The sequence below is a fragment of the Populus trichocarpa genome, chromosome 13 (genome assembly GCF_000002775.5).
Source record: "Populus trichocarpa isolate Nisqually-1 chromosome 13, P.trichocarpa_v4.1, whole genome shotgun sequence".
NCBI lineage: Eukaryota > Viridiplantae > Streptophyta > Magnoliopsida > Malpighiales > Salicaceae > Populus > Populus trichocarpa.
The window spans coordinates 3,652,725-3,665,156 of NC_037297.2; the positions used below are offsets into that span (position 1 = coordinate 3,652,725).

Sequence of the window (12,432 nt, forward strand, 5' to 3'; positions counted from 1 at the left end):
TTTTATTTAAACAATTTTGCTCCCACCATAGATGATTGCCATTTTTTTTTAAGCTCTTGAAGCACAAAAGTCCAAGACAGGGAGTGATTACAAGGGAACCTTGTTTAATACCATAACTTAACTACTGCTGGCTTGCCACCCAAACAAGAAGAATTTGCAGAAGAAATAGCTAAATTTGCAATCAATGAAAAAAAAAAATCAAATTGTAACTATTTTTCTGAATGAAAATATCTTGTGTTCTAACAACTGTACTGCTTTGATCTAATAACAAAAATTAAAGAAAAAAAAATAGTGTATAATCTAATTCAATTGCAAATATGTTCAGAATGTTTGAATTATGCAGCTGATTTTTTCCAAGATTTTAGACAAATATGTGAACCTCTATATAGACGATTGGGAATAAGTCCACCTGCATGGTCTCATGAACACGCACTTAGAGTTCGAAAGGTTAAAAAAAAAAAAAAACATGTCAAAGCTCTTCCATGTTTATGTATAATTAACCCCTTAGCTTTTCTTATAGTAGAAATAGACGCTTCAGATATAGGGTATGGTGGAATGCTTGAATAAAGATTAGATGAGAAATAACAACTGGTTAAATATCATTTTGGTATATGGCTTGGATAAAAAAAACTACTCCACCATAAAAAAATGATAGAAATTTCCCTTTCTCAAACAATATCACTAACTTGTTATCAGAAATAATATGGTTTTTCTCACATAATCCATTGATTATTAATTTGATTTGGATAAATCTGTCTTCTTGTAGTTTTTTTAGAACAATAAAATGACCTACTTACACAAAAAAAAAAAAAAACTTATGTTAATGGCCTTTTTCACTTTTTTTATTTATTTTTTTTAAACATAATAAAATGACTAAATTACTTAAGAAAAAATTAGGGTTTTTTTTTTATATATTCAACTTGGTTATCTATAATAAAATAGAGTAAACGCTTTGATATTTTAATAAATATTAAATATTACTTAAAAAACAAAAGTGACTGGCATGAGTAATGCATGCACCAGCTTGTAGGAGTTCCCAATACTTTTTAAGTGGCATGTGTTATGTCATTTAGCGACCAAACAATGATTTTCAAGGCGGTGTTCAATTCATCTTGGAGGCACCTCCATTATCAGGCAGCGCGTGTGGCCAAAAGATCTTTGGTTTGGTCCCGACAACCCTTTTTTTATGTTCTCTCTCCTCGTCTATTTCATTGCCTGGCTCTCTAATTTTTCAAAGTAGCTCTTCAATTTGTTTGTATTTCTATTTTGATCAATATTCTTTTGATTATTATTTTTTTTATTTGAAATAATTTATAAAATTTAATTATTTTTTCACTTTCATCCTCCTTTATTTTTTTTCATCTCTTAGATTTGGTATTTCTATTTATTTTATTTGAGATAATTTTTAAAATTAAAATTTTTTAATGATTTCACCGTCCTTTGATTTTTTTTCCTTATCAGATTTGGTTATTATTGTTTTGATTGCTATTTTTTTACTTTGAATTTTTTTAAAAAAATATATTTTTTTGATTTCATCATTCAATATTAAATTAGTTGGGGGTTGAGCCTCTAGATTGAGCTCAAATCTAGAATTTCATAGGTTGTGATTTTAGGAGATTAACTCAGATTTAAGAGATTTTCACGGGTTTTCTTGGTTTTTTTCATTCTTATAAGCTCGTGTTTTTTCAGTTTTATCTTTTAATATTTATTTAAAAGGAGATTGGACTCCATTATTATTTTTTATTTGTTTTCTATTGTATTTTCACATATTTTAAAAATAATCTGGGTTATCTCATCCTTCAACGTTAGGTTGTTTGATAATTAAGCGTCATAGTTTTATTCAATTTGTTTTTGACGTGGTTACCCTGATATCATAACCGAGTCACTTATTTTGCATGCTAACTCGGGTGGATTTGGGTCAAGTTTTTTCAACCTTTTTTTTATTATATTATTTTCTTTAATTTTTTTCCTTCAATATTTTGTTTGCTAGAAATTAAGCTTAGATTTTTTTTTCTTTTTGCTTTCTATGTGGTTATTGCATTCTCTTTTATTTTTTCTTCATTATCATATAAATTCCATCAACATTTGATTTCCTTTTCTTTTTAATAAAAAAATTAATTATTTTTTTAATTTCATCATTCAATATTAGATTGTTTGATAATTGAGATTCATAATTTTATTTAATTTGCTTTGAATGGTAATCCCTAGTTTCACGATCAAGTTGCATATTTGACGTGCTAATCCAAATAGGCTCAGATTTAGTTTTTTTTTGTTTTTTTTTTTAAATTTATGTATTATCATTTTATTTTTTATTATTGTTATTCTTGATAAATTAGTCAAATTTATTAAATTCAATCAAGTTAATAATATATGTCTCAATTTTTTTTTATGTTTTTTTTTTTTCGTGTACTTAGATCACGTTAACATCTCTTCTTCTTTTTTATGTTGGGAAAAAATAGCATCAGCCCGAGGCATAAGAGATAATATTCACTATTTTCCATGTCAATTGTGTTTCGTATTGATTTTCACTATTTTCCATGATCATTGAAGAAAACCAGATAGTATTATGAATCTATATTGGTGGATTCAAAGTTACTCACACTGTAGACAAAAAAAATCCAGAGAAGATTGTTTAATTTTAAAAGTTTTAACTCCTGTTGATTGGAATCAAAATATTCTTACTAAAAAGCAATTTTCACAGAGCTTTTATCCTCAAACATTTTCTTATCAAGATTACAAAAATGCTTCGTATACTCTTAAAATTACTTGGATTTTATCCTGGGATCACTCTATTTCTCAACCAGGACAACATCAGCTCTGTGGAAAAATCAAAATCAAAATCAAATGGTGGAAGAAATTCAATGCACATTACACTGTCCCCAGACAGCTGAAGGATGGTGGCCTTCTAAAAATCCTCAGTCCTGTGTTTCTCAAGAACAATCCATTCTTTTATATATATATATATATATCTCAGCTTGCACCATGCACTTCACCTAATGAGATGGCCCATGTAGTGCAAAAGATAGCTTCTTTAACAGGATCAATTCACTCTGGTTTAGACGAACAACTAGTTTTCCTGACTGCTATGGAAGTGACTTCTCTTTCTATCAGCGCTCGTAGCAGCAAGATCCGGCTGCTAAAAGCTGTTTCGGGACCTGAAAGATTCTTCTTTATTAAAGTCCTTTGTCAACATCCTCTGCAAGATTCCTGTCAACTTTTCAACATCGACATAATTTTGCAGCTCAGATTCGGATTGAAGTACCTGAATTAAATTCCATGGATTTCGAAAGAGTTCAAGTTCGAATTTCAAGAGAATTCGAGCCCGTCAATATATATATATATTAGCAAAATTTACAATTATATTATTTTGACATGAAAAAACCATTTCTTATATCCCTTCACTGTTTGTACACTTCTTCCACCATTCAACCCAATAAAAAAGAAATTATTCTTATCTGGGTTTCCTATAAATAACAATTTCTAGACTTATCTCAATCTCTAATATAAAAGGAGAGTCAGATAATGTGGGTGGTGCCTCTTAACTATTACAGCCACCTTGATCATGGGACCCCATGCTTTGAACATGCAACAGTATTATAATAATGCTTGCAAGAATTATTATATTGACCTAAGAAAAAGAATTATAATATACTTCTACAGACATGTGATGACCAAACTTGGAGGAAATATTCATATAGCATGGAATATTAGGATTGAAACAGGTGGCATGGCTCTTGATGTTTGAGTGGAGACATCAGCAATGACACATCTTAGATCATAAAAAATTAAAATAAAAATTAAAAATAAAAAAGCTCATCCTGTGTGAATATAAAATTATGAGATTATTTAAGTGGATCATAGCTGTGGATGGAATACTAATTTGTGCATCACAAACCAGCAATGGCTTTGTGTATATCATTCATGCCCATACAGATATATAGATTAACACGGTGTCCGGTGAAGATGATAATGATTATAGTTTAAAATATTTGAAAATATATTAAAATAATATTTTTTATTTTATATAATTTTAAATAAAAACCCTATCTAAATGTGGACTGTATGCTCTCAAAATCATTGCTCTGGTGAACGGTAATGTTAGGCCAACAAAGACCACTTATGGAGTGGTCATTGAAGAAAAGACATGGTCTAAGAAGGTGAAAAAGCTCGTCGATATCTATTAAGTAAAGAATTTGAGGATAAAATTAATGTCACGAGAATAGTAGAGTATGGTAGTGATTGTTTTTTAAAATATATTAAAATAATATTTTTTTTATTTTTTAAAAGTTATTTTTGACATCAACATTTCAAAATGATTTGAAAACATTAAAAAAATATTAATTTAAAGAAAAAAATAACTTTTAAAAAAAAAAAACCTTCCAAAACACAATACAAAACATTCCAAACATCAATCAAGAACAACTAGAGGGCAAGGTTGGATATCTCTAGCCATCCATGCAATAGGGCAAACGAACTGAGGTAGGCAGAGAGCCAAGAGAATGTCCAAATCTAATGAATCACCGAGCCAATCTAAAGCAAATCACGTGACCATATATTTTACCTCAAAAGCCTTTAGAAAGGAAGTTCTATGAGGTGCCAAGTAGCAGACACATGGAGATGAGAACAAATACAACAAAGTTAAAGCTTGAAAGCAAGAAAGAAAGAAGGAAAGGCGATACACTTTCGTTTTAGCACTAAAATAATGTAGAGGTGGAGTAGGAGGAATAAAGAATTCTCATGCTTTGTCGGCCATTTCTCTCTCACACATGCATGCATGCATGGATGCATACAGGCAAATTATTTGCAATACAAAATATATATAATTATGAATGGGCTATCTCTGAAACCAAGTAGGAAATATTTTGTTGATCATTACATAGAAGACTAAACAAAGTCTAAGCTTTCTGTTAATTCTTTATGATGATAAAAAGAAGCTGACATTTGTCGCATTACAATGCACTTCAAAGACTTAAAAACACGAAAACTTGAACCATTGATTTAATGTAGTCATGACTCTTTACACTCAAAACTAGAGATCTTCCTTGTAGGAAATTCTCTGTAAAGTTCAAAAAGTCCTCTACTTTCAGTTCCCAGAAGTCTGAGTTTGGTTTCCTGGGTTTGGTTCCTTCTTCTTAGAGGTATGTAGCTAGAGTCAATATTGCTTTTGGTTGTCTTTGTTTGTATCTGGGTAGCGTATGTTTTGGTCTTGTTTTCAGTAATAATTTGTTCTTCATGTGAATGCAACTCATTTCTATTTGACAGGCATGGAGAGAATATCATATAGCATGCTCACTGTATTTGTTATTTCCCTTTCGTTTCACCAGTCCATGGGGCTAAATGCTGAGGGACAATACCTCTTGGATATAAAGAGTAGAATTGGTGACGCCTATAACCATCTTAGCAACTGGAATCCTAATGATTCCACTCCTTGTGGATGGAAAGGTGTGAATTGCACCAGTGATTACAATCAAGTAGTTTGGCGTCTTGATTTGAATTCAATGAATCTTTCCGGTTCTTTATCACCAAGTATAGGTGGATTGGTTCATCTGACACTTCTTAATGTTTCTTTTAATTTCTTGTCCAAAAATATACCTAGCGAGATTGGAAACTGTTCAAGTTTGGAGGTTCTTTATCTGGACAATAACCTTTTTGTAGGCCAGCTCCCTGTAGAATTAGCTAAGCTTTCCTGTTTGACAGATTTGAATATAGCCAACAACAGAATATCAGGGCCCCTTCCTGATCAGATAGGAAACCTTTCCTCTCTGTCACTATTGATTGCATATAGTAATAACATCACTGGTCCATTGCCTGCTTCTCTTGGCAACCTTAAGAACTTGAGGACTTTTAGGGCAGGGCAGAATTTGATATCGGGAAGCTTACCCTCAGAGATAGGTGGATGTGAGAGTTTGGAATATCTTGGTCTTGCACAAAATCAGTTAAGTGAAGAAATACCAAAAGAAATTGGAATGCTTCAGAATTTGACAGATTTGATCCTTTGGTCTAATCAGCTTTCTGGGTCTATTCCAGAGGAGCTGGGCAATTGCACCAATTTGGGGACCCTCGCTCTCTACCATAACAAACTTGAGGGGCCTATGCCCCAGGAACTTGGTAATCTTTTATTTCTCAGGAAGTTATACCTCTACGGAAATAACTTGAATGGAGCAATCCCAAAAGAAATTGGGAATCTATCTTTTGCAGTGGAGATTGACTTCTCCGAGAATGAGTTGACCGGAGAGATACCAATTGAGCTGACAAAGATATCTGGGCTGCAATTGCTGTATATTTTTGAGAACGAGCTTAACGGTGTCATACCAGATGAGCTCACAACTTTGGAAAACCTGACAAAGCTTGACCTCTCCATCAATTATCTCTCTGGTACTATTCCTATGGGGTTCCAGCATATGAAGCAACTGGTTATGTTGCAGCTCTTCAACAACTCACTGGGTGGCATCATTCCTCAAGCACTTGGAGTCTACAGCAAACTTTGGGTGGTTGACTTGTCAAATAACCACTTAACAGGAGAAATCCCGCGGCATCTTTGCAGAAATGAAAACCTGATTTTACTGAACCTGGGGTCAAACAATCTCACAGGTTATATCCCAACTGGGGTCACAAATTGCAAGCCACTGGTGCAACTTCATCTTGCTGCAAATGGCCTTGTGGGGAGTTTCCCGTCGGGTTTGTGTAAGATGGTGAACCTCTCAAGTTTTGAATTGGATCAGAACAAGTTCACTGGGCCAATTCCTCCAGAGATAGGTCAATGTCATGTTTTGAAAAGGCTGCATCTCTCAGGTAACTATTTTAATGGTGAATTGCCAAGACAGATAGGCAAACTCTCTCAGCTGGTGATTTTTAATGTCTCATCGAATTTTCTCACCGGAGTGATACCAGCAGAGATTTTTAGCTGCAAGATGCTTCAACGGCTTGATCTCACCAGGAATAGTTTTGTTGGTGCTATACCAAGTGAGATAGGAGCCCTTTCCCAACTCGAGATTCTCATGCTTTCAGAGAATCAACTTTCTGGGAATATACCTGTGGAAGTAGGAAATTTGTCGCGTTTAACTTACTTGCAAATGGGAGGCAACTTATTTTCCGGTGAGATACCAGTTACATTAGGTGGCATTTTGAGCTTGCAGATTGCACTGAATCTTAGTTACAACAATCTCTCTGGGCCAATCCCCACAGAGCTTGGGAATCTTGTGTTGCTGGAATTTCTGCTGCTCAACAACAATCATTTGAGTGGTGAAATCCCAGGCTCCTTTGAGAAATTATCTAGCTTGCTTGGATGCAACTTTTCTAACAATGACTTAACAGGGCCCTTACCTTCCCTGTCACTCTTTCAAAAGACAGGCATCGGCAGCTTTTTTGGGAACAAGGGGCTTTGTGGTGGACCTTTTGGCAATTGTAATGGATCTCCATCTTTTTCGTCTAATCCCTCAGATGCTGAAGGGAGAAGCCTTCGTATAGGGAAAATCATAGCTATTATTTCAGCAGTCATTGGTGGGATTTCTCTCATTTTAATTTTAGTCATTGTATACTTCATGAGACGTCCTGTCGATATGGTCGCTCCTTTGCAAGATCAATCATCCTCTTCTCCCATTTCAGACATTTACTTTTCCCCCAAGGATGAATTCACTTTCCAGGACTTAGTTGTGGCCACTGAGAATTTTGATGATAGCTTCGTTATAGGAAGAGGAGCCTGTGGAACTGTATATAGGGCAGACTTGCCATGTGGTCGTATCATTGCAGTTAAAAGGCTAGCATCTAACAGGGAGGGAAGCAATATTGACAATAGTTTCCGTGCTGAAATTCAGACTTTGGGAAATATCAGGCATCGGAATATTGTGAAGCTGTATGGTTTCTGCTACCACCAGGGTTCCAACCTCCTTCTTTATGAATACTTAGCAAAGGGTAGCTTGGGAGAATTGCTCCATGGATCACCCTCTAGTCTTGATTGGCGGACAAGATTCAAGATTGCCCTCGGCTCTGCTCACGGTCTTGCTTATTTGCATCATGATTGCAAGCCTCGAATATTTCATCGTGACATAAAGTCTAATAACATTCTGCTTGATGAAAAATTTGACGCTCGTGTTGGGGACTTTGGACTAGCTAAGGTGATTGACATGCCACATTCAAAATCAATGTCTGCAGTTGCTGGTTCTTATGGCTATATTGCCCCTGGTAAGCTATCCCAAGTTCTTTTATTCATGATGCTTCTGCATTTCCTGGTAAGCTATCCTAAGTTCTTTTATTCATGATGCTTCTGCATTTCCTGTCTTAAATCTAACTGTCAGTTTTTTAACTGTACTATCAAAGTGCTGTCAAGCCATTTCTCCATTCCTACTGATACCCTTTCTGAGAAAATTGCTATTGCACTGGGAGCTAGAGCAAATGAATAATGCATGGGTTGCCTTATTTATCAACATATTAAAAGCTAGAGCTTCTAACTGATATTTCTAAATTTTAACTTGTGAGTTTCAAAAATTCAGCAAGGAACACTGTTGTTTTGGAGTGAGTTTCAACATGTTTTTAGTTATAATTTGATTTTTTTAAAATTAAATTTTTATTATTATTTTTGAATCGTTTTGATAAGCTGATGTTAAAAATAAAATTTTAAAAATAAAAAAATATTATTTTAATTTTTTTCTCAACAAAAAAACACTTTAAAAAAACAACTGATATCACACTTTTCCAAACACTATAACTCTAAACCTGTAATATCTGTCTGAAACAGTGACCGCCAAAAGTTCATAATAATTTAATCTTGCCTCCGATGTCCAGTACAGCTTTTCCATAGATCAAGTATAGCAGAACAAGGTTTTAAATAGCAAGTCTGCTAGGTTAAAAGTTTCTTACTGGCCATGAAGTTACTACTGTTTGCCTTCTACTTATGTATAGCCCTTCATATTGCTGACGAATATTTTGATCTCAATGACAGAATATGCATACACTCTGAAAGTCACCGAAAAGTGCGACATATACAGCTACGGAGTAGTCTTACTGGAATTGCTGACTGGCAGAACACCCGTGCAACCACTAGATCAAGGCGGCGATCTTGTATCATGGGTAAGAAATTACATTCAAGTCCATTCCTTATCACCTGGAATGCTTGATGATCGAGTCAATGTGCAAGATCAGAACACAATCCCTCACATGATTACTGTCATGAAAATTGCTTTACTCTGCACAAGCATGTCTCCTGTTGACAGACCAACAATGCGAGAGGTTGTTTTGATGCTTATTGAGTCTAATAAGCTCGAAGGACACTTAGATTCCTCCTCCTCCTCCTCCTCGCCGAGTCATCATAGTAATTCGAGCGACGAACTTATTGTACATGTGTAATAAATAACACTAGAGTTTTCTTTACCAGAAAGATTTTTTTAGTAGTTAAATCATCCTAGTGCAAGTCACTAAGAGAAGCAAAAACTGCCTTGTATATTCCTAACACAATAATATTGCTCATCTCCATTTTGATTATCTAACTTTAAAGCAAGTTAAAATGTGTTAAGTTGGCAGAATCCTCCACCTATATCGCCAGAAGCCAAGTCTTGATAGAGATATCTATCCTGGCATCCCTTGCATTTTGCCAGAAGTGGGTCTTGCCATGCCAACAACTGTTGGGAAATTGTTTAAACACGGTTAATGAACACACTTGAGATCAAATTAAAAATGGTGTTCATTCACTTTTAAAAGATTAAAACTTTGTTTGAATTTATTCTTCATGTTTGTAAACCTTGTTTTAAAGTGCAATGTACAATGATATTGCTGGAATCTTTAAAAATTTATTGTAAATATTCTTTACACTAAATAAAAAACACTAAAATTTTAAGGACAAAGGATTCATCATTAACAACAATAAGTTTAAAGTTTTATTTTACATATTTGATATATTCTTTCTCACTTCAGTTTTAAGTGTTTTCTCTTTTGTTTTGAACTTTATTTTCTTTTCAAATTTAGAATTTAAGTTTGATTTTGTTAAGAGATACTTGAGTTATATTTTTTTATGTTCGTAGACCTTATTTAGAAATAAAACTAAATAAAATGATGTTGCTGGGATCTTCATAAACATATTGCAAATATCTTTTATACCAAGTGCGGAGCACTAAAATTTTAAAAATAAAATATTCATTATTAACATTAACAAAACTTAATATACATTCTATATCTTAATTTTAAAATACTTCAACAAGTAAGTATTTCTTTTTAATTTTGTTTAATCTAATATATTAGTATGCATAATGTTTTTCAATTTCTTATACTATATTAGATATATGCATAATATACATTCTATAGTCTTCATACGGTTTATAGTTGGCCATGACATACCTATTTATAGCTTTAACTTATATAAATATTATACTTCTCTCAACATTTAATTTATTTAGAATGTTATTTTAATTATTTTATAACATATACTAAAACGTATTAGTATTTTATTGTGCACTGCACAGTGCAGTCTACAGTAAAACATTGATGCTTTAGTTTTTTTTTTTTTTCCTGAGCTATCTTTTTTTTCTGTTTTTTGAGCTGTCTATTTTTTCTTCTTTTTAGCTTTTTATTTTTTATGCCTTTCGGGTTTTTTATTTTTGCTTCTTTCTTTGTTTTTTTTCTTTTGATAAATTTTTTTTGTTTAATTTAGTTTGTTAATGTTAATTTTTTTTTTTTTTAGTTATTAGACTTTCATGATACAGATCCCGAGTTTAACAGGTTAACCTAATTTGATGAGTTAGCCCAATTTTATTTTTTTCTTTTTAATTAATTTTTTCGTTTACTTTAATTTGTTAATGTTAAATATCTTTCTATTTAATTATCAGACTTTCATAACATATATCTCAGGTTTGACAGGTTAACCCAGTTAATTATGGGTTAACCCGTCAATTTTTTTTTTGTTTTTTTTCTTTTAATAATTTTTTTTATTTAATTTAGTTTGTTAATGTTAATTTTTTTTTATTTAGTTATTAAACTTTCATGATACGGATCCCGGGTTTAACAGGTTAACCTGATTTGACGAGTTAACCTGGAATTTTTTTTTTCTTTTTAATAAATTTTTTTCGTTTAGTTTAGTTTGTTAATGTTAAATTTTTTTTATTTAATTATCAGACTTTCATGACACATATCCGGGGTTTGACAGGTTAACCTGGTTTCATGTGTTAACCCGGTTAATTATGGACTAACCCGTCAATTTTTTTTTCTATTTAGTTATTAAACTTTCATGACGCGAATTCCGGGTTTGATGGGTTAACTTGGTTTGAAGGGTTAACCCAGTTAATTCAGATTTTTTTTTCTTTTTCTTCATTAGTTTTTTTTTTCTTGTTGGTTTTTTTTCTTTGTTTTTTTTTAATTAATCTATTTAATTATCACACTTTTATGACACGGCCTTGCAGCCAGATTCACATCCAAAGCTCTTGGGTCTGGTGTTGCAGTCAGACTTACTTAAACTTGAGTCATGTAAGTTTAATATTATTATTAATATTATAAATATTACTTTTGGATTAAGCGTTGCAATTAGATCCAGGGATTTTGGGTATACTTTTGCAGAAATACCTAAAACTCTTAGATCTTAGCATTTTTTATATTTTTTATACAGGGGCATATGCCTTTGTTTGTTTTTTCTTTTTCTTTTTCTTTTTAAGCTTTTTATTGTGGACTGCACAGTGCAATCCACAGTAAAAAATTGATGCATTTAGTTTTTTTTGGCTTTTTTCTTTGTTTTTTTTAATTAATTTTTTTATTTACTTTCTTAATATTAATTTTTTTCTATTTAATTATCAGACTTTTATGACACGGATCCCAAATTTAATGGGTTAACCTGGTTTGACGGGTTAACCCAGTTGATTCAGATTTTTTTTTTCTTCATTAGTTTTTTTTCTCTTTGATTTTTCCTTTTTAATTAATTTTTTTTAATTTAGTTCATTAATATTAAATATTTTTTCTATTTAATTATCACACTTTCATTACACGAATCCCAGGTTTGACGGGTTAACCTGATTTGGCAGGTTAACCCAGTTGATTCAAATTATTTTTTCTTTTTATTCATTAGTTTTTTTTCTTCCAATTTCATATTTTAATATTATATGCAGTGCATAGTGAAAATGATCATGCCTTTAGTTTTTTTCTTTCTTTTTGTGCCTTTCATTGTGGACTGTACAATGCAGTCTATGGTGAAAATGTTAATGCCTTTTTTTTAATTTAGTTTATTGATATTAATTTTTTTTTCTATTTAGTTATCAGAATTTAATGACACGGATCTCAGATTTATCGAGTTAACCCAATTAATTTATATATATATATATATATATATATATATATATATTTTGAAGTGCCAATAAATGGAAACCACAATATCTTTATGTATCAAATTAAATTGAAATTTTTTTCACTTTGCCTTTTTAACTGTTGATGTGCCTCATTTCATATATATAAATTTGGATA

At 32.1% G+C, this 12,432-nt stretch overlaps 1 protein-coding gene across 3 annotated transcripts; it reads left to right on the plus strand.

Moving 5' to 3' along the window:
• The first annotated feature begins 4,843 nt into the window (after positions 1-4,843).
• On the plus strand, positions 4,844-9,477 carry LOC7487727 (probable leucine-rich repeat receptor-like protein kinase At5g63930). Of its 3 annotated transcripts, none has more exons than XM_052446225.1 (3): positions 4,847-5,442; positions 5,656-8,181; positions 8,939-9,477. In XM_052446225.1, the coding sequence occupies exons 1-3, from the start codon at positions 5,265-5,267 to the stop codon at positions 9,340-9,342; spliced, it is 3,108 nt and encodes a 1,035-aa protein (XP_052302185.1). In that variant the 5' UTR covers positions 4,847-5,264; the 3' UTR covers positions 9,343-9,477. The 3 variants fall into 3 exon arrangements, with proteins under 3 accessions (XP_052302186.1, XP_052302185.1, XP_002319129.1); XM_002319093.4 differs by having other exon boundaries at positions 4,847-5,138; positions 5,263-8,181; XM_052446226.1 differs by having other exon boundaries at positions 4,844-8,228; positions 8,939-9,089.
• The last annotated feature ends 2,955 nt before the right edge of the window (positions 9,478-12,432 follow it).

What these genes read in the sequence shown, in the direction of transcription:
- LOC7487727 (XM_002319093.4), top strand. Translation starts at nt 5,265, where the DNA reads ATGGAGAGAATATCATATAGCATGCTCACTGTATTTGTTATTTCCCTT. An exon ending in TTATGGCTATATTGCCCCTG is followed by an intron (nt 8,182 to 8,938) that starts GTAAGCTATCCC and finishes TCTCAATGACAG; the next exon opens with AATATGCATACACTCTGAAA.